Raw genomic sequence first — 21,886 nt, 5'->3', positions numbered from 1 at the left:
ATAATTCGGCCACCACCTTCTGCCCAACCACCCAAGGCCGTGAAAGTGATTTCCGCCAAAATATTTGGGGTGGCCCCAAAGCATCCCTAAATTAAAGGGCAGTCCATAGTAATGATTTTTTTCTATTCCTATGAAAACATTCAAGTTAATTGAACATATATATATATATAATGACTAAAACTTGAAATTAAATTACTCGGACGGAAGTAAATCATTACAATTTTTAAGAAATCTTAAATCCACTTACAATTTGATAATTGGGTGTTCTTCAAAGTAAAGAATACTTGACAGTTTCTGATTTCACACTAATATACCTTCTGAGATCTCAACAAATATTATTTACTGTGACGGAAATTTCTAGGTGGGAATCTCTTGCTTTTGCATTAAATTAATGTCACGCTGGGTTTGTGTGTTTCAGAGTATTCAAACTATTGTTGCCTTTTACTTTTCTCTAACATTCGCCATTTTTTTTTATTTGCTGCACAGCAATGCAAATAAAAAGCAGATTGTCAATGAAGGCAACAGGGCAAAACACTTATTCTGGATGCCAAGTTTCACTTTGCATGAAGAAGCTGTCCATCTAGCTAGCTAGTGTCTCCAGACTAATGGTTTTCTTTTACCTCGTTGCTTACTATATCAGGAATTGCTACGTACTACTCCAATTGGCAATGCTATGTGCTATGTACGACAAAAAATTTGCAGATTGAGAGATCATATATAATATGTAATTTAAATAATGCTTTTAATGCTCCAGTGTTCTCATCCTCGACAATTTGTATTTCATTTAATTGGTGGTTATTAGCCGTGTGCATGGCTTCTCTCTTTGGGAAGCATTTGACAATAATTAATTAATTATTAATTAATTTTTGAAGTTTTTAATTTCTTTAATTTTTTATTAAAAGTGATATGAATTATTATTTTTTTTAGCGTTCACGTGGAACACTAACACAACAACACAATCACCCACCACACCAGAACACAGCTTGCATCGGCTTACCCTCTAAGCCATCAAACCTCAGTCATGCAAAACCAAGTACAAATTTGGTAGTTGGACGCATTTGTTACGACCAATAAACAGCTTGTTAACAAATATTAGAAAAATTGTTTGAAGAAAGGAGTTTAATTTTTTTCCATTTTTGTTTTCTTAAAATAGTAATAAGAATTAATTGATGTGATATAAAGAGGAAATGAATTTTGAATTTTTTGTGAAAGAAAGGGAGTTTAATTTTTTTTTTTTTTTTTTTTTTTTGAGAAAAACAAGAAAAGATGAGAAACTTGTTGCCAACATTTCATTCAGTTGTGTCCCTACTCGATCCCAGCAGGAAGTTTTTTCCATTTGCAAGTTGACTGTCGAGTCTTCCCCGAAGTTTCTGTATAATTGATGTTTGCTTTTGCAAGTTTGTTTTAAACTTTTCAAGGCACCGTTACATTATAATTGTAGCCAATAGCAATATAAATACAATATCCATATGGTTTACTTTGGACACCCAAACCAGCAGTAGTTGCATCGATCTACTGATTATAACTTCTTTTTATCTCAGCTTCACCTCTTACCCACCACCACTCCCAAAGACTTAGAGCGTCAAACAATGAGAGGCCCTTATGCTGCATTGTTGCTTCTACTTGGCCTCCTCCTCCTCCTCCTATGTACCGCAACTTCAATTTGTTTCGGTTTGAATTTCCGTAATTCAGAAGTCAGATGCATAGAGGAAGAAAGACAAGCACTCCTCAAATTCAAACGAGGCCTTCAAGATGATGACGGTCTGCTGTCTTCTTGGGGCAGTCATGAGGAAGATTGTTGCAATTGGAAAGGAATCAAATGCAGCAACCGAACTGCTCATGTTGTCAAGCTTGATCTTCGGGGAGATTTATCCTTTGATGAAGTACTATTCCACAAAGGTCTATATGGTGAGATAAACTCTTCATTACTTGGTTTGCAGCATTTGACTTACCTCGACTTAAGTGGCAATGATTTCAACTTCATCCTCCCAGAGTTCATTGGTTCACTCACTAAATTACAATATCTCAATCTTTCCTACAACTCTTTTTCTGGAACCATTCCACAGCAGCTTGGAAATCTCACAAGCTTGACTTCTCTTGATCTCAGTTGGAACTCTGGGAAGATTGAGGACCACAATCTTGACTGGCTCTTTAATCTCTCCTCTTTAAGGCACTTAGATATGAGTTATGTGAACCTTAGCAAGGTTGTCAATTGGCCGGATAAGGTTACCATGCTCCCTTCTTTATTAGACTTAAGTCTACAAAGTTGCCAGCTCTCCGTGCCGATTCCTCCTGTGCTTTTCAATGCTAATTCTTCTTCACCACTTTTATCCCTTGATCTCTCTGACAATCATCTCAACTCCTCCGTATTCCCATGGCTATTCGAATATACCAATAGCCTTGTCTTTCTTAACCTTGGGATTAACAACCTTGAAGGTTCAATTCCAAGAGCTTTTGGGAATATGGTAGCTCTTGTTCATCTCGACCTCTCTTTCAACAACCTTGAAGGTTCAATTCCAAGAGCTTTTGGGAATATGGTAGCTCTTGTTCATCTCGACCTCTGTTACAACAACCTTGAAGGTTCAATTCCAAGAGCTTTTGGGAATATGGTAGCTCTTGTTCATCTCGACCTCTTTTACAACAACCTTGAAGGTTCAATTCCAAGAGCTTTTGGGAATATGGTAGCTCTTGTTCATCTCGGCCTCTCTTACAACAACCTTGGAGGGATGATGCCACGAACTTTGGAGAATCTTCACAACTTGCAAGTATTAGACTTGTCATCCAATAATATAAGTGGAGAGGTACTTGATCTTTCAAATTTCTCTTTCTTGAGAGAGTTGCGTCTATCCAACAACCGGTTAAATAGAAGTTTAACCAAAAGTGTGGGAGAACTTTCTATGCTCCAAGTTCTAGATGTGTCTTCAAATTCTTTAGAAGGCGATGTCACTGAAGCACACTTGTCAAATCTTTCCAGTTTAAATCAATTGGACTTGTCTTTTAATTCTTTGTCATTGAAGTTTAGTTCAAATTGGGTTCCCCCATTTCATCTGGATATCATACGATTGAGTTCTTGCAAATTGGGGTCAACGTTTCCTCAATGGCTTCAAACACAAAAGAATTTTTCAGAGCTTGAAATGTCAGATGTAGGAATTTCAGATACTATCCCCAACTGGTTTTGGAACCTTTCTTCCAATATAAATCTCTTAAATCTGTCCCACAACCATATCAAGGGTACCATACCTCTTCATTGGTTTTCATCAAGCTTTTTTGATTATCATATAACAGATTTGAGTTATAACCACTTTAGTGGTCCATTGCCACAACTTAATTCTAATTGGAGCCTGTTAAATCTCTCCAATAACAAGTTCCAAGGATCTATTACATCCATATGCCAAACAAATAGATCCATGAGTGATTCTGGTTACTTTGATCTTTCGAATAACTTTTTATCTGGAGAACTCCCTAACTGTTGGAGGGATATGCGTCTTTTGAGCAAGTTTAGTTTGGCAAACAATAATTTCTTTGGAAGAATTCCTGATTCTTTTGGAAGCATCTGTGATTCTGTTGGTGGCAGATCTACGCTGGAAACATTGGATTTGCATAACAACAATTTTATTGGAGAATTGCCGAAGTCATTGATAAACTGCTCTTCGTTGGAGCTATTGGATCTTGGAGAAAACAGACTCTCCGAAAGGATTCCAACATGGATAGGCACAAGCCTACCACATTTGATTATTCTTCGTTTGGCATCAAACTTGTTCGTTGGTCACATACCGTTGCAATTATGTCATCTAACTTCTCTCCAAATTTTGGACCTCTCTCACAACGATATTAGAGGGACTATACCAAAATGCCTCAATAACTTCACTGTCATGGCTCAAACGCAAAGCTCAAAAGTAAGCATTTCTCATGATTTAATTATTTGGAGGGACACCAACGGTATGTATATGTCCACCTACATGGACAATTTAATGGTGGCTTTCAAAGAAAAATATCTCGAGTATAGTAAAACTCTTGGACTAGTAAAACTTATCGATCTTTCGAGCAACAAATTGAAAGGTGAAATTCCAAAAGAAATAACAAGTCTCTCGGGATTAATTGGGTTAAATCTATCTAGAAACTTGTTGACCGGCATTATCCCTCATAATATTGGTGACATGGAGAGATTGGAGTCTTTGGACTTGTCGAAAAATCACCTTTCAGGTATAATTCCACCAAGCCTTGTTGATTTGACCTTCCTAAGCGACTTGATTTTGTCAGACAACAACTTGTCAGGTAGAATCCCAAAAGGTACCCAACTCCAAAGTTTCAGTGCTTCTGCATATATAGGTAACCAAGATCTTTGTGGCTTGCCTCTTTTGAAAAGATGTCCGGGAGACGAAGCAGCTCAAGGTCCTCGAACTAGTAGCATTGATGGAGAAGGCAATAATCAAGAACATGCAAACTCTCACGAACATTTATGGTTTTATACTAGCATTGTACTTGGATTCATTGTTGGATTTTGGGGTATTTGTGGATCGTTGCTATTGAAAAGTTCTTGGAGGCATGCCTATTTCCAGTACCTTGAGAGAATAGGAGATTGGCTCTATGTAACAATAGCTATTGGCATGGCCAAATTACTGAGAAAGTGAAGGACTCGATCGGTGCTAACAAGAAAACCTTTAGTCAAGGTAGAAATGTTGTTCTCAGTAATTGCTCTTCCTTTCAAATAATTCATTCTTGAAGTTTCGTTGTCGGTTGTCCTCTGTAAACTGTAATGGTATTATAATTGTTGGTTTTTGATTTTTTGTTTTTGTTTTTGTTTTTTTTCTTCTGAGCAAATAAGAATTGTTGGTTTTTTTTTGAAGCTGTTAACTTTGGCCTCTACTTAAGAAAAGTTTTATATATATTTTTAAAAAAAAATTTTAAGTGCATTGTTTTTTTTTTTTTTTTTTCCCTGTATGCTTGCTTACGTAATTATATTTTTCTAAGCTTACAAATGTTCTCCTAAAAAGCAATTGTGGACTTTCATCTAAAAGCAACATTTTTGTGTACTATAAGTCTAAAAGGTTAAAGATTATTCCATTCCACTAATAACCGTTGAAAACAATTCTAGTAAACCCAACCAAACGCAACATAATAAATTACTGGTCTCACCATTTACTAGAAAAACAACCCCCTTCTTTTAACTTACTATACACAGCCCAAACCCTCCCTTAAATGCTAAAGCCGATTTCCTCCCTCAACCTTGTTTGGAAGGGGATTCAACTCAAATGTAGAGCATAAATTTCAAAAAACCCATGCAATTATGGATGCTTTGACCACCTCTTTTGCATATGAATTTGTACTGAGCATGGATTTCATGAGACCAAAAAAAAAAAAAAAAAATGTAAAAATTGAGTTTTTTCACATAACTGATTCCTAAATTTGCACCGAAAACAAAAATAAGAACAAATCTATTAAAGTTTGCTTCCAAACAAAAGATCATATCAATAGAGAGCGGAAGGCTTTGGTGAGAGAAAGAGCCGCTAGGTTTTGGGAATGAAGTACAACCCCACTTTTTTGAGGATTGAGATTTCCTCCAATTGGGGAAAAATTAGAGATTCTCTAATTGTTAATCGCAGCCCTTCATTTTAAATCCAATGGTCTATAGAATGTCAGTTACTTTTGTATAACCGAAGCATTAAATACTAGCTTTTGTTTTACCGAAATTTAAATGATTTTATAGACCATTGAATTTAAAATTGTCACAATTAACAATTGAAGAATCTCCAATTTCTTCCCAATTGGGGGAATCCAAATCCCTTTTTTGAAGGTACTATACACATCCCAATGCACAAATTAGAACATCTATGAAATCTTCACATATCACATTGCAAATGTGTAGGGAATATTAAAAATAGGGAAAACTTCACTTTAGACGCCTGAACTACCACGCGATTTGACGGAGGGATTCAAATTGACTGCAATTAAAACTTCAGTAGTCCAAATTGAAAGGTTTCAAAGTTCGAGAGGGGATATGTCAAATCGTATGATAGTTCAAAGGTCTAAAGTGAAATTTTCCCTTAAAAATATTAGCATGGAACCGCAGCACCACACTATCGCTCACACGCGAAGCACACATGCAGTTACAAATAAAAGAAGTTGAAAAGATATTATATAAATGAATGGTTAATACATTACAAATAACCTGTTCAATGAATTACAACATCCATTCAACAAAGCCTGCTCAGAATGCAAGTGCCAAACCAACTAAGAAAACTTCGTTCAACCTCCAACAGACCAAGAATAAAGACACTGAAGTGAGGCCTTTATAAAATAGACGTTACTCGAACCGAGTTATCAGCTGATCCAGTCACGAAAATGGGCAAAGTAGGATGCCAATCAACAGTTGTTATAGCAGCACTCTGTGGAAGAGTTCTCAACCCATTTCTATGACCACGAACCTGAAGACTCAATACAACAATAACTACGATTAGAACAGGAGCACCACCTGTATCTACATTAACCTGACAGGCAGGGATTTTCCTGCCAGGGATGTTCCAGACCACCAAAATGACCGGCATGGCTTCAAGTCTACTTTTGTAACTCTAGTAAACAAATGGATCTAGACGAATATATTAGCAAGTGGTTTCTTGAGGGGAAAACCACTCCAACTGTGTCTGCACCAGTCTGTGAGTGTACACGCAAGCGCGTGCGTCTACACATGCATGAGAGAGAGAGAGAGAGGGGCATGGTGGGGAAGAGATAAACCTGAAATATGGGTGCTCTTACTAAACCAGATGTCACCAATAGTCTCCTCCCGTTAGCATCTAAAGCCATTTCATGTCTGCAAATTTTTGAGCTCTCAGGGTCACAAAACCTACAGAATTGAAAACTCATGTTATATATCAAGCTTCATTCTATAAACTCTAATGACCTAGAGAGAGAGAGAGAGAGAGAGCAATAAAATAGGAGAAAAACATAAAAGGGAAAATGATAGTGGTATAGGAAGACATCAAAGAAGCCCTATGGTATAAGAATACATCATCAGTCGACAATCCTTCAATTTGACATATAGGTGGTATAACAATCCCCAGTCCTACAACACACTGGTTATGACATCATTTTGCACATAGAAAGCAGTTAATCAATCTCACTTTTTTGCAAGAACTATGATAACAGTTGAATGTTGGAATTTAGTCAGTCCAGGGAGTTTTAACCAATATATTCACTGTTAAAAAAGTAATGCCAACCAATGCATTTACCTACTACAGTTTCTTGACCAAAGGACGTGACCTTGATTTTGCAAGCTCCATTCGAAAATCTAACACCACAAAACTAATTCCGTGAGGTTTACACTTAATATAAGGTAGCAAAAACATCTAATTACATTAAGTTTCAAAGAAAAAAATAAAGGAGCATTATTTTCAAAACTCTCACTAAATTTTACATCAAAATCAATATATACTTGCCTTTCCATCTGAACCCAAGCTAAAAATGCTTGTCTCATCAGGCCCAAAAAGAATAGAGTTTATAGCAGAATCATGTGCAGGCCACCCAGTAATTTGCAAACCAGCAGCCATGTCTTTCGCCAGTTAAGGGATTTCACATATCTATATGGCTGTGTCAGTGTAGGCGCCCTCAGCTGTGCATAACTGGAACCCTTTCCTTTTCCCCAAATGACAACGGTACTGTTCTAGCCAAGGGACAAAGTAAACCTCCAAAATTGCATTCAGAAGGGCCACTTCAGCAGAAAAGGAATTTTTGAACAAGTATGTGCAACAACATATGTTAACCATTACAATGTAGACCACGATACCAGGTCCTAACATAGTTAAAAGGAAAAGGATACCAAACATGTGAATCATTCCATCGGTTGCAGAAGCTGCTAAAATCTTCCCATTGTGATTGAAGCATAGGGAAGTAATTGCAGGTGGATCTTTACCAAGTGGAAGGACTGTCTTCATGAAAGGCAAAGATCATTACGGGATAAAATAAAAACTAGCAACTGCATGCAAATATGAGGTACTAAGATGAATCAGCAGATACCACAGCCTTCCACATTTTCATGTTCCATACGGTTAACGAAGCAAACCCCAATTTGTCAATATAACTTGAGCCGTGCCTAGAAAGAAAATGAATCCATATTAGTCTCTTGCAGCCATAGAAAGAAGCACAAATTCATTTTATACATATGGAAGACATTGAAAAGAATAACAAATCCTAGGTCAATCTTCTGAACATTACATATGACAGGGATCAATGTCCTCAAGAAACACCCTAACTATGTAAGAATAGTTTAAACCAAAACTAAAGTCATTTCAACAACACAATGCAAGCATCATACTTCAGTCTAATATAAGTTTAAAAGAGAGGACAAATATCTGGAATTTCACTTCTATATGGAATCTTAATATTATTAGCAGAAAATACCCTCTGGATGCTGCCGCAGAAACAAAAATTGGCTCTACAGGGCTGCACTTCAGATCCAAGACACTGCAGCACCACAGAAATGTAAGAGCAAGCACCAATGAAGAAGAGAAACACAGGCATAATATATGTAGGAGGAACCTCGGAAATGCTTCAGTTGTGCTCAGATCACAGACAACCCTCTTTGCATCAACATTCCATGCTTTAATGCCTCCATCAGCAGTGCCTATGAGAAGCTTTTGTCAAAACGAACCACAAAACTTAAAAGTATGTATATCCAATCTCATTTAATCACCACCATTCCCATATCAAACCATACATGAATTTACTCTAAAAGGTTTACATACCAAGCGGTCAGACTTAGACTCCCAGTCAAGTGACATGATCTCTGCCCCACAATAAATTGTTGCATTTCTTGATGCTGGAGTTGAAGAGTCATACGTCCATATCCTTTGTTAAAATGAATGGAGAATGATTAGGGATTAATTTTGAAATCAGCACATAATTAAGAAGTTAAACAGGGGGGGATCCCCGGAGCCCTCTATAGCATGCTCAACAACCTAGGCAGGATGGTTCTACAGGTTTTTTCTTTTGTCTCCTCTTTTTCTTACTTTCTTTCTTCAAACCGGCTCCTCTGAGTCCATTCCCGCACGTAGGCATTTGAATGTACACAACTGATAGGGGACTAGGAGTCATCACCACGCTTACAGTTAATCTCTTTCTGTCGCCTAATTCCAGAAAAAAGTACCTTACTGTGCCATCCAGAGAAGCACTGGCTATATTGTTCCCAGATGCAGAAAAGCGGCATCGGCTGATTGGACTTGTGTGGCCCAAAAATGTCTCCTGAAACCATGGTATTCTGAAATTTAGTGATATTCCTTTTTTTTTTTTGTTGATAAGTAAAAAAATTTAGTGATATTCCAGTAAAAATAAACTAGAAAATTCCAGGTAAGGAATTAAATGTGTATCTAGAAGGCAAAACATGCTGACGTGAAATGATTTAACTGTAGGGAGTAAAAGTTCATATTTTTTTATATCTCGATTTCTAGAAGCTTTTACCTGAAAGTCTACTTTAACTTCAGGAAATTCATCTTCTACGTGACCTTCCCTGCCATTTTCTGCCAAAACAAATTTACTAATTACTTAAACAGCACGGAATTCATAAATATAGTCACAACCAATTGACCAATTGAAATAACAAACAGAAAATCAGAAACTAGTTTAAAAATACGACCTGCAATAGTGTACAGTTGAAAAATTAAGTCGACTGTTTCCTCATATCAAAACAAACACTATTTCCTATTATATATGGCCTCTGTAACAAGTTCAGTCAACTCTATAAATCTTCCTGGAGATTACATCTACATTAATTCATATTTTTATTTTTCAACACAAAAACACATTTACATACATTGCCACATCTTGCCACTATTATCACCACACTCTCTAGATATTATAGGTCAGACAATGGGTCTGCTTTTAATTTTTCAACACAAAAACACATTTAATTAAGAATTAAATATTGACTAGCTTCTACACTTTTCTTCAAATTCACAAATTTCTGACATGATCTGTCCTTATTTTCCACTGATGAACTACTAGATTGTTTTAAATTTACAGGTCTCTGACATCATTTGTCATATCATTTCACTAATGCACTTCAATATCTTCATCTTTGGCACACCTATCTTATAAACATGGCACTTCTTGGAATCCCAACATGTCACGCATAATGAATGTCAATGGTATTATCATTTTCATACAAAACATCCATGGCTTGTTTACCATCTTCAATTTATGGAAGAGTAATTGTACAGAAAAGCAATATAACAGAACAGGTGCCATCTTGCCAAATTTGACTAGTGTCTCCTGTTCCACCATCTCCCACATTAATTAGACCTTTAGATTGGACTAGCTAATACTAGGTATAACTAGTTATTTGTTTAATAACACTCTATTTCTGATAATAGTCTATTCTCATGGGACTACTAATCTCATACACACAGAGTTAGCTAGCTAAGCCACTAAAGAGGTAAATGGTACTGGCTGAACAACATTTTCATTCAGAAAACTAATTCAAGCCCAGAGTCAGAGATTAGCACAGCCTTCCCAACTTGTCGTATTAACCAAAGCCCACTTTGTGGCCCATCAAGCCCTTACAGCAAAGGATCCTTTCGGAAAAAAAAAAGCCAAAATTTGTGTAGAAGGACTTATTTAGAATTTGCGAATGAAAGAAATGGGCCTCTAAGAATCACTTAAGATTTATATCATAAGAGGTTGAGTGGTCTATTAGCATGTTGGTTTTTTTTTTGAGAACTCCGTGATAAATTGATGCAATATTTGGATAAACTTTGTTTAGTTCTTTTCCACTAAGAATCCTGCCACAATAATTAAGGAAAATAAAATGTGTCGATAATGGTTCCCTTTCCAGTGATTTCTGAGAAGCTCCCATGCATGTCAAGTTCATCAATAAATACCTAAAATTCCACAACGTAATCTTCTTTCAAGCAATAATGCTATTAGAGAGAGAGACTTGACAAGCAAGTTGTCAAACAAGCTTGAATGCTTGAGAGCGAACGTCATTTTTCGTAAAACAAACTTTAATGCTTGAGAGTGAAAGGACTGAAAAAAAAAAAAAAAAAAAAAAAAAAAAAAAAAAAAAAAAAAAAGAAAAAACTTGAAAGAAGACTTGACAATCAACTTGCCAAACAAACTTTAGTGAACGCCATCTTGCCAAATCACGCCACTATTGCCCCGCAAATCAGGCAAGACTTGGGACTCAACTTGCTTTCTAGAGGCTAAAGTCTTAAAAATTAATAAATAACTGAAATTCAAACCACCACCATGGGTCTTGTGTGAAGACCCACGACCACGACAGCCCTTTTTTTGTTTTGTTTTTTTTTTTGAATTTTATATATTTTTTGTTATTTTAAGAACCTAGGGGATATATTGCATTTTTTTTTTTTTTTTTTAGTTGGAGGTACTTGTTCAATTGATAGTTTGGAAGAATATTGCAAATTCCATGATAGTTTTTTTCCCAAATTAATAAGATTCTCATCCCTCATATGCATGTTAGCTTCAAATCTCTTATGTTGAGGAACATGTAGGCCAAGTTGCTTAAGTTTGTGAGAAACTTGGACAGCCGTGAATTTACTATCTGCATCCAATTCTTTTGCAATCATGTAGCTGCATCTCTTATGCTCTTCGAATCTGTGTAGATGAAACAAAGCCCCCTTTTTTTAAAAGAAAAAAAGAAAAGAAAAAGGAAACAACATATTCCAGCATATCCTTATCAGCTTTTGAGCGTCTATTTAGTGAAAGGAAATTTAAATTGATATTGTAATTAACCAGCCACCGAGCTAAGTAACACTCACTTCTCATATAGAGCTCTGATCATAGCTTTCTGATCTTCACTAAAGGCTCGGACTCTTTTCCTTGAGTGCCTATAAAAAATATAATAAGAAACAAAAGGAAAAAAAAAAATGCATGTATTGCAGACTTATTCCAAAATGGAAGGGAATTCTGGTGTATTTGTTCTAGGGTATTTTTGTGCAATTTTTTTGCTTTATTTGAGGTGTCACCATATTATTGGATGCTGTAAAAGCCCATGTTTCAGACCTGTTTCGGATATAAGTTATTCTCTTGCGATTATCAATTTTGAAAAATGTGTCGTCATATCATGAGATTGTAACACGTACATATATAATTTGTGATCATATTTTAGCTAGGAAAAAGAATTGGGAAGTGTAGCATTTCTTATGCAATAGCCATTGAGAAATTAAAAAAGAAAAAAATTGAGCGTCATAGTAATAATGAATTTTTGAACAACAAACTCTCTCTACATTCGCAATAGGGTGAGATTCTAGTGAGAGAGATCTAGAGTTAATAACTAATGCTAACTTGTACATTTCTTAATTTCCACTTGATTTCTAAGATTTTTAGTAGCCACTAATATGTAATCAAGTGAAGAAAGAAAGTTCGTATTATGGTGAAGGGAAGAAATGAAGGGAGAAAAATGATAAATTGATGCAATATTTGTATGAACTTAATTTATTTAGTCCTTTTTCACTAAGAATCCTGCCACAATAATTAATTAAGGAAAATAAATGTGTTGATAACGGTTCTCTTTCTGGTGATTTCTGAGAAGCTCCCATGTGATCAAGTTCATCATCATTACCTAAAATTCCACAACGTAATCTTTTTTCAAGCAATAATGCTATTAGAGATAAAGACTTGACTTGATGAGATTGTGGAAAAATTGAATGAAATGTTGGAACAGTGTGATGTTCGATCGTAACATGTACATGCATGAGAATTTTCTTGGTAAGACTGCAGCGCACTTATTGGAACGGGGAATGCTAGTCTTTGCTGACATTTCAAAGACAAAAGGCGTGTTTCAACACTTTGACTCTTTTGTAGCATGTGGAATTTACATACCATCTTCGTATGAGTTTCCTCACCTTTGAGGATAGGATTTTCCCATACTTGGCTAACATCATTTTGGCGGTAGTCCTTCACAACCTTTTCTTCAATCAACTAACAAGTGAGACTTCTCTCACACCGTTCAATATTGCTGAATAGTTGTAAACCTTACTAATATTTAAAAGACAAAAAACGTGTTTCAAACACTTGACTTTTTGTAGCATGTGGAATTTTCATATACCATCAAGAGAAATGTCACTTTATGAGCTATAATAGATTAGCCAAGAAAAATTGATAATCACAAACACAACCTGGGAAGTCATAAAGACCCAGTAGTATGCAAAATTTAAGTGCATGCTCGTACACGGCACGAGGATGAAGCTGGATGTTCCAAAATTTCATTCAATTTATTCTCCAACTCATTAATAGTATGTTCAGCTTTGCACAATTTGCTTGAATGAATTTCCAGGAAGTTGCATGCTCGTACCATTCTGAGAGCCAAGTTGACTGTGAAGTCTTCCTTGAAATTTCTGTCTACTCCTTGCAATACTCTAAACATTGATGTTAATTTGTTTTTGCAAGTGGACGGTCAAGTCTTCTTTGAAGTTTTGGTCCAGACCTCATAATTTCACACAGCCACCTCGGGGGTGGCTCACCACCACTCCCTTTCTTTTTTTAAAAAAAAAAATTAATTAATTAATTAATTATTTAAGTTTTTGATTTCTTTAATTTTTTTGATTTATTTATTTTTTATTAAGAGTGATATTTGTCTTTATTTTTATTAGTGTTGACGTAGCACACTAACACAATAATTGTTTTCCATTTTTGTTTTCTTAAAATAGGAGAGAGGAAAGAGAAATATATATATATATATATATATATATATATATATATATAAGGAACCACTTTTGGTTTCTTACACATTGGGAAACACGGTAATATAACACTTGAGGGTTGGTTAAATATAAGGAATCTGTTTCTAAAAAATAAATAAATAAATAAATAAAATAAGGAATCTGATATGAGTAAGTTTTTGTGATTTTTTTTTAAAATTTTTTCTAAACATAAGAAAGAAAATGGCATATAGGGGCATCTATTGTTAGTGTTGTAATGAGAAGGAAGTTGAGAATGCATGGTACTTGATCGTGAGGATGAGTGTGGTCTATAAGTTTCTCTTAATTTTTAATGCTTTATAATTGTAATAGATTTCTTCTTTTACTATATAATTATATATGTATATATATATAGCATTCATGAACTTTTTTGTTACCTATGAACTTGTCTCATCCAAAGTTTTTCCATCCCAACCAAAATTTTGGATGATCAGTAAAATCCCATATTTTATTGGTTGCATATCTTTTCTTTTTTGGGGCCATAAATGTTTAGCATATCATAGAAATATATATCTGGATCATCTCTCACCAAAAAAACAAAAAAAATACACAGATATCTTTATCTTACAATAGAGGGGTATCAAGATAATATGAAATTTATTTATATATTGATACTTGTAGAATTTATCTTTATTAATTATTTTGATTAACGGTATTTTAATACCCATTTCCTGTCAAATTAAGATTTGGTACCAACATTTCTCAGTATTAAAATGTGAAACTTTGCTGAGAAAGTAGGCCACCGGCGTGCATCACATTGCGAAAGACTAGTATTCACTATCAAATTAATTAGACTAATAAAAAAGGAAAAAGGTATTGCTTTGAACAATCGGTGCATGGAATGACTTTTTAACTTTTTAGACCAGTAGAAAAAAAATAATGTTGAATTAGGGTTTTGATGAGGCCAAAATGGTCCATTTGCTAATTAATGCTTTTTATTTTAACTTTTGAGAGAGAGAGACGCAAAAAGAACAAAACAGAAAATTAAAGGAGTAATAGCGAACCAATTATATATACACACTTTTCTTTTCGCTCTCAATTGTTGTGGGAATCTTGCTTTTTGCTTTATCGTCGCGTGAGTTCTTTAGAGAGTTTTCAAATTACGACTGTTACATTATCAAAATTGTAGACTCGATACACGAATCAGTAATAATATAAAAATAAATCGTGTAACGTTTTATCTATTTCTTTTTCTTTGGATGCATCATAATTTTTTCATTTTTTCATTTTTTCTTGTACTTTGTATATATTAACACACATCCATCTAAACATATTTTTTAAGCTCATCAATGCGGCCAAATTAAGAAAACATTAATTGTTGCCTCTCGTCTAAAACATGCACAACATTGTTGTCTAGTATTTAGTAGTCTTTTTTTTTTTTTTTTTTTCTGAGCTGTCAATTAGTTGCTAGTACTCTAAAAACTATAAATATTCCGCCATAAGTTGTGAGTGAGGGAGAGAATGGGCCTTGAGGTTGGAGCCTGGAGGTGAAGTGAATCCGTGGCCTTGTTTTTAGGGTCCCTTATTTTTAATTTGTCATAAAGCAATTTTCAAGTATTTTGCCATGGCCTAAACTATTATATATATGTTTATCATGGCCTAAAAAGTCATTTAATAAACTTAAATTTTTCCTCAAACTGATAATTGCATTCCCCACAGATCTTGCAACAATTAAACACATTTAATTCTTCAATTCTCTTTGTAAAAGCAATGTATATACTTGTAAAATCACATTATCTTGAGGGTCCCTAATTGTTTTATGTATCAACATAAACTTGATTAGTCGTTTTGAATTTGGCTAACAACTAATTTTTTGGGAGAAATTCCAAAGTCTCATGGCTGGCTGTCTTGGCTCAAAAAGCTAAATTTAGGTGCTATTTTTTTTTTTTTTTGACATGTCCACACAAGGGAAGGGGAAAAGGAAGGAGGGATTTGAACTAGTGACTTCCGCTTCATGAGGCGTAGTCCACAGCCGATTGAGCTACCCCTTGGGAACAATTTATGTGCTATTAGTTTCTCATAGATAAAAAATAATAATAATAATAAATTAAAAAAAAATTACAGTTATTTGAAATTTATAGACATGGGAAGACAATAGATTCTTTAGAAAAGTGCAAGTGCTATGGAATATTGGAGAAGGCCTAAATTAATGTTCCATGAGATTACCTTTGGTATCTTTCACTAATTTGCTAGACATGTTCACCTCACTTACCGTAAGAACTGAATAAATATGGATTATAAACAATTAGCACCACGACGCTGTTTTTATTTTTACTTTTCTCTAACATTCGCCATTTTTTTTTATTTGCTGCGCAGCAATGCAAATAAGAAGCAGATTGTCAATGAAGGCAACAGGGCAAAACACTTATTCTGGATGCCAAGTTTCACTTTGCATGAAGAAGCTGTCCATCTAGCTAGCTAGTGTCTCCAGACTAATGGTTTTCTTTTACCTCGTTGCTTACTATATCAGGAATTGCTACGTACTACTCCAATTGGCAATGCTATGTACGACAAAAAATTTGCAGATCGAGAGATCATATATAATATGTAATTTAAATAATGCTTTTAATGCTCCAGTGTTCTCATCCTCGACAATTTGTATTTCATTTAATTGGTGGTTATTAGCCGTGTGCATGGCTTCTCTCTTTGGGAAGCATTTGACAATAATTAATTAATTATTAATTAATTTTTGAAGTTTTTAATTTCTTTAATTTTTTATTAAAAGTGATATGAATTATTATTTTTTTTAGCGTTCACGTGGAACACTAACACAACAACACAATCACCCACCACACCAGAACACAGCTTGCATCGGCTTACCCTCTAAGCCATCAAACCTCAGTCATGCAAAACCAAGTACAAATTTGGTAGTTGGACGCATTTGTTACGACCAATAAACAGCTTGTTAACAAATATTAGAAAAATTGTTTGAAGAAAGGAGTTTAATTTTTTTCCATTTTTGTTTTCTTAAAATAGTAATAAGAATTAATTGATGTGATATAAAGAGGAAATGAATTTTGAATTTTTTGTGAAAGAAAGGGAGTTTAATTTTTTTTTTTTTTTTTTTTTTTTTAAGAAAAACGAGAAAAGATGAGAAACTTGTTGCCAACATTTCATTCAGTTGTGTCCCTACTCGATCCCAGCAGGAAGTTTTTTCCATTTGCAAGTTGACTGTCGAGTCTTCCCCGAAGTTTCTGTATAATTGATGTTTGCTTTTGCAAGTTTGTTTTAGACTTTTCAAGGCACTGTTACATTATAATTGTAGCCAATAGCAATATAAATACAATATCCATATGGTTTACTTTGGACACCAAAACCAGCAGTAGTTGCATCGATCTACTGATTATAACTTCTTTTTATCTCAGCTTCACCTCTTACCCACCACCACTCCCAAAGACTTAATTAGAGCGTCAAACAATGAGAGGCCCTTACGCTGCATTGTTGCTTCTACTTGGCCTCCTCCTCCTCCTCCTATGTACCGTACCTTCAATTTGTTTCGGTTTGAATTTCCGTAATTCAGAAGTCAGATGTATAGAGGAAGAAAGACAAGCACTCCTCAAACTCAAACAAAGCCTTCAAGATGATGACGGTCTGCTGTCTTCTTGGGGCAGCCAGGAGGAAGATTGTTGCGATTGGAAAGGAATTAAATGCAGCAACCGAACTGCTCATGTTGTCAAGCTTGATCTTCGGGGAGATAAGTACTCTGAACCCCGGCCCAAATATCTACATGGTGAGAAAAACTCTTCAATATTTCTTGGTTTGCAGCATTTGACTTACCTCGACTTAAGTTGCAATAATTTCTCCATCCTCCCAGAATTCATTGGTTCACTCACTAAATTACGGTATCTCAATCTTTCCTACAACTCTTTTTCTGGAACCATTCCACCGCAGCTTGGAAATCTCTCAAGCTTGATTTTTCTTGATCTCGGAGGGAACGATTGGCCAATTGAAGACCACAATCTTGACTGGCTCTTTAATCTCTCCTCTTTAAGGCACTTAGATATGGGTTATGTGAACCTTTAGCAAGGTTGTCAATTGGCCAGATAAGGTCAACATGCTCCCTTCTTTATTACACTTAAGTCTATGTTATTGTGAGCTCTCCATGCCGATTCCTCCTGTGCTTGTCAATGCTAATTCTTCTTCACCACTTTCATTCCTTGATCTCTCTTGGAATCATCTCAACTCCTCCGTATTCCCATGGCTATTCAAATATACCAATAGCCTTGTCTTTCTTAACCTTGGGGTTAACAACCTTGGTTCAATTCCAAGAGCTTTTGGGAATATGGTAGCTCTTGTTCATCTCGACCTCTCTGGCAACAACCTTGAATCAATTCCAAGAGCTTTTGGGAAAATGGTAGCTCTTGTTCATCTCGACCTCTCTGGAAACAACCTTCGAGGGGTGATGCCACGAACTTTGGAGAATCTTCACAACTTGCAAGTATTAGACTTGTCTTACAATAATATAAGTGGAGAGGTACTTGATCTTTCAAATTTCTCTTTCTTGAGAGAGTTGCGTCTATCCCACAACCGGTTAAATAGAAGTTTAACCAAAAGTGTGGGAGAACTTTCTATGCTCCAAGTTCTAGCTGTGTCTTCAAATTCTTTAGAAGGCGATGTCACTGAAGCACACTTGTCAAATCTTTCCAGTTTAAATCAATTGGACTTGTCTTTTAATTCTTTGTCATTGAAGTTTAGTTCAAATTGGGTTCCCCCATTTCATCTGGATATCATAAGATTGAGTTCTTGCAAATTGGGGTCAGCGTTTCCTCAATGGCTTCAAACACAAAAGAATTTTTCAGAGCTTGAAATGTCAGATGTAGGAATTTCAGATACTATCCCCAACTGGTTTTGGAACCTTTCTTCCAATATAAAGCTCTTAAATCTGTCCCACAACCATATCAAGGGTACCATACCTCTTCATTGGTTTTCATCAAGCTTTTTTGATTATCATATAACAGATTTGAGTTATAACAACTTTACTGGTCCATTGCCACAACTTAATTCTAATTGGAGCCTGTTAAATCTCTCCAATAACAAGTTCCAAGGATCTATTACATCCATATGCCAAACAAATAGATCATCCATGAGTGATTATAGTCACTTTGATCTTTCGAATAACTTGTTATCTGGAGAACTCCCTAATTGTTGGAGGAATAAGCTTTTTTTTGGCAAGTTTAGTTTGGCAAACAATAATTTCTTTGGAAGAATCCCCGATTCTTTTGGAAGCATTTGTGATTTTAGTATTTTTGGTAGCTCTGGACTAGAATCATTGGATTTGCATAACAACAATTTTATCGGAGAATTGCCGAAGTCATTGATAAACTGCTCTTCGTTGAAGCTACTGGATCTTGGAGAAAACAGACTCTCCGGAAGGATTCCAACATGGATAGGCACAAGCCTACCACAATTGATTGTTCGTCGTTTGGCATCAAACTTGTTCATTGGTCACATACTGTTGCAATTATGTCATCTAACTTCTCTCCAAATTTTGGACCTCTCTCACAACGATATTAGAGGAACTATACCAAAATGCCTCAATAACTTCACTGTCATGGCTCAAATGCAAAGCTCAAAAGTAAGCATTTCTCATGTTTACCCTTTGCGGTTGTCCTCCCATCGGTATGCCTTTTCCACCTACCTGGACAATTTCTTGGTGGCTTTCAAAGAAAAATATCTCGAGTATAGTAAAACTCTTGGACTAGTAAAAGTCATCGATCTTTCAAGCAACAAATTGCAAGGTGAAATTCCAAAAGAAATAACAAGTCTCGCGGGATTAATTGGGTTAAATCTATCTAGAAACTTGTTGATCGGCATCATCCCTCATAATATTGGTGACATGGAGAGATTGGAGTCTTTGGACTTGTCAAAAAATCACCTTTCAGGTATAATTCCGCCAAACCTTGTTGATTTGAGCTTCCTAAGCTGCTTGATTTTGTCAAACAACAGCTTGTCAGGTAGAATCCCAACAGGTACCCAACTCCAGAGTTTCAATGCTTCTGCATATATAGGTAACCAAGATCTTTGTGGCTTGCCTCTTTTGAAAAGATGTCCGGGAGATCAAGCAGCTCAAGGTCCTCGAACTAGCGGCATTGATGGAGAAGGCAATAATCAAGAACATGCAAACTCTCACGAACATTTATGGTTTTATACTAGCATTGTACTTGGATTCATTGTTGGATTTTGGGGTGTTTGTGGATCGTTGCTATTGAAAAGTTCTTGGAGGCATGCCTATTTCCAGTACCTTGAGAGAATAGGAGATTGGCTCTATGTAACAATAGCTATCGGCATGGCCAAATTACTGAGAAAGTGAAGGACTCGATCAGTGCTAACAAGAAAACCTTTAGTCAAGGTAGAAATGTTGTTTTCAGTAATTGCCCTTCCTTTCAAATAATTCATTCTTGAAGTTTCGTTGTCGGTTATCTTCTGTAAACTGTTATGGTATTATAATTGTTGGTTTTTGTTTTTGTTTTTTTTTTTTTTTTTTTCTTTTTCTTTTGAGCAAATAAGAATTGTTGTTGTTGTTGTTGTTTTTTTTTTTTTTTTTTGAAGCTGTTAACTTTGGCCTCTACTTAAGAAAAGTTTTATATATATATATTTTTTAAAAAATTTTGAGTGCATTTTTTTTTTTTTTCCTATATACTTGCTTACGTAATTATATTTTTCTAAGCTTACCAATGTTCTCCTAACAAGCCATTGTGGACTTTCATCTAAAAGCAACATTTTTGTGTACTATAAGTCTTAAAGGTTAAAGATCATTCCATTCCACTAATAACCGTTGAAAACAATTCTAGTAAACCCAACCAAACGCAACATAATAAATTACTGGTCTCACCATTTACTAGAAAAACAACCCCCTTCTTTTAACTTACTATACACAGCCCAAACCCTCCCTCAAATGCTAAAGCCGATTTCCTCCCTCAACCTTGTTTGGAAGTGGATTCAACTCAAATGTAGAGCATAAATTTCAAAAAGCCCATGCAATTATGGATGCTTTGAGCCACCTCTTTTGCATATGAATTTGTACTGAGCATGGATTTCATGAGACCAAAAAAAAAAAAAAAGTAAAATGTTGAGTTTTTTCACATAACTGATTCCTAAATTTGCACCGAAAACAAAAATAAGAACAAATCTATTAAAGTTTGCTTCCAAACAAAAGATCATATCAATAGAGAGCGGAACGCTTTGGTGAGAGAAAGAGCCGCTAGGTTTTGGGAATGAAGTACAACCCCACTTTTTTAAGGATTGAGATTCCCTCCAATTGGGGAAAAATTAGAGATTCTCTAATTGTTAATCACAGCCCTTCATTTTAAATCCAATGGTCTATAGAATGTCAGCTACTTTTGTATAACCGAAGCATTAAATGCTAGCTTTTGTTTTACCGAGATTTAAATGATTTTATAGACCATTGGATTTAAAATTGTCACAATTAACAATTGAAGAATCTCCAATCTCTTCCCAATTGGGAGAATCCAAATCCCTTTTTTGAAGGTACTATACACATCCCAATACACAAATTAGAGCATCTATGAAATCAACACATATCACATTGCAAATGCGTAGGGAATATTAAAAATAGGGAAAACTTCACTTTAGACGCCTGAACTACCACGCGATTTGACGGAAGAATTCAAATTGACTGCAATTAAAACTTCAGTAGTCCAAATTGACAGGTTTCAAAGTTCGAGGGGGGTATGTCAAATCGTGTGATAGTTCAAAAGTCTAAAGTAAAGTTTTCCCTTAAAAATATTAGCATGGAACCGCAGCCCTACACTATCGCTCACACGCAAAGCACACATGCAGTTACAAATAAAAGAAGTTGAAAAGATATTATATAAATGAATGGTTAATACATTACAAATAACCTGTTCAATGAATTACAACATCCATTCAACAAAGCCTGCTCAGAATGCGAGTGTCAAACCTGAAAATTCTAAAACGACTCCAATTATACCTATTCACACGTCTAGGAGTTTTACAAAAATTATCCAGAAAACAGATCTAACTTAGCAGTTAAAAATCAACCAAATACTGAAAGGAAATTTGCAATCAAGAACACAGAAATTTGGTTACGAAGAGGAAACCATTTAGAGAACTCTCTAAATGTAAAACCTCTCCGGGGCAGCCAAACCCAGGAAATCAATTCACTAAAATAAAAGAATAAGGAATACAAGAAGAATAAC

The 21,886-nt window shown here is 35.3% G+C and overlaps 3 protein-coding genes across 3 annotated transcripts; 2 read left to right on the top strand and 1 right to left on the bottom strand.

The window, feature by feature from the left end:
- Positions 1-1,589: 1,589 nt before the first annotated feature.
- On the top strand, positions 1,590-4,631 carry LOC132191288 (receptor-like protein EIX2). The gene has a single exon (XM_059606239.1). It carries the CDS (start codon positions 1,590-1,592, stop codon positions 4,629-4,631), a length of 3,042 nt encoding a protein of 1,013 aa, XP_059462222.1.
- A 1,659-nt stretch (positions 4,632-6,290) lies between these two features.
- Positions 6,291-10,974, bottom strand: LOC132191164 (uncharacterized). The gene is made up of 12 exons (XM_059606177.1): positions 10,869-10,974; positions 9,451-9,509; positions 9,140-9,234; positions 8,739-8,841; positions 8,533-8,627; positions 8,395-8,457; positions 8,011-8,086; positions 7,814-7,922; positions 7,434-7,546; positions 7,227-7,285; positions 6,733-6,841; positions 6,291-6,569 (listed from the first exon to the last, which is right to left on the bottom strand). The coding sequence occupies exons 1-12, from the start codon at positions 10,972-10,974 to the stop codon at positions 6,291-6,293; spliced, it is 1,266 nt and encodes a 421-aa protein (XP_059462160.1).
- A 6,834-nt stretch (positions 10,975-17,808) lies between these two features.
- On the top strand, positions 17,809-20,016 carry LOC132190980 (receptor-like protein EIX2). The gene has a single exon (XM_059606006.1). The coding sequence runs from the start codon at positions 17,809-17,811 to the stop codon at positions 20,014-20,016; it is 2,208 nt and encodes a 735-aa protein (XP_059461989.1).
- The last annotated feature ends 1,870 nt before the right edge of the window (positions 20,017-21,886 follow it).

This window comes from Corylus avellana, chromosome ca1, assembly GCF_901000735.1.
Source record: "Corylus avellana chromosome ca1, CavTom2PMs-1.0".
Lineage (NCBI taxonomy): Eukaryota > Viridiplantae > Streptophyta > Magnoliopsida > Fagales > Betulaceae > Corylus > Corylus avellana.
The sequence above is the reverse complement of the archived record's forward strand: the minus strand, read 5'-3'. Positions and strand labels throughout refer to the sequence as shown.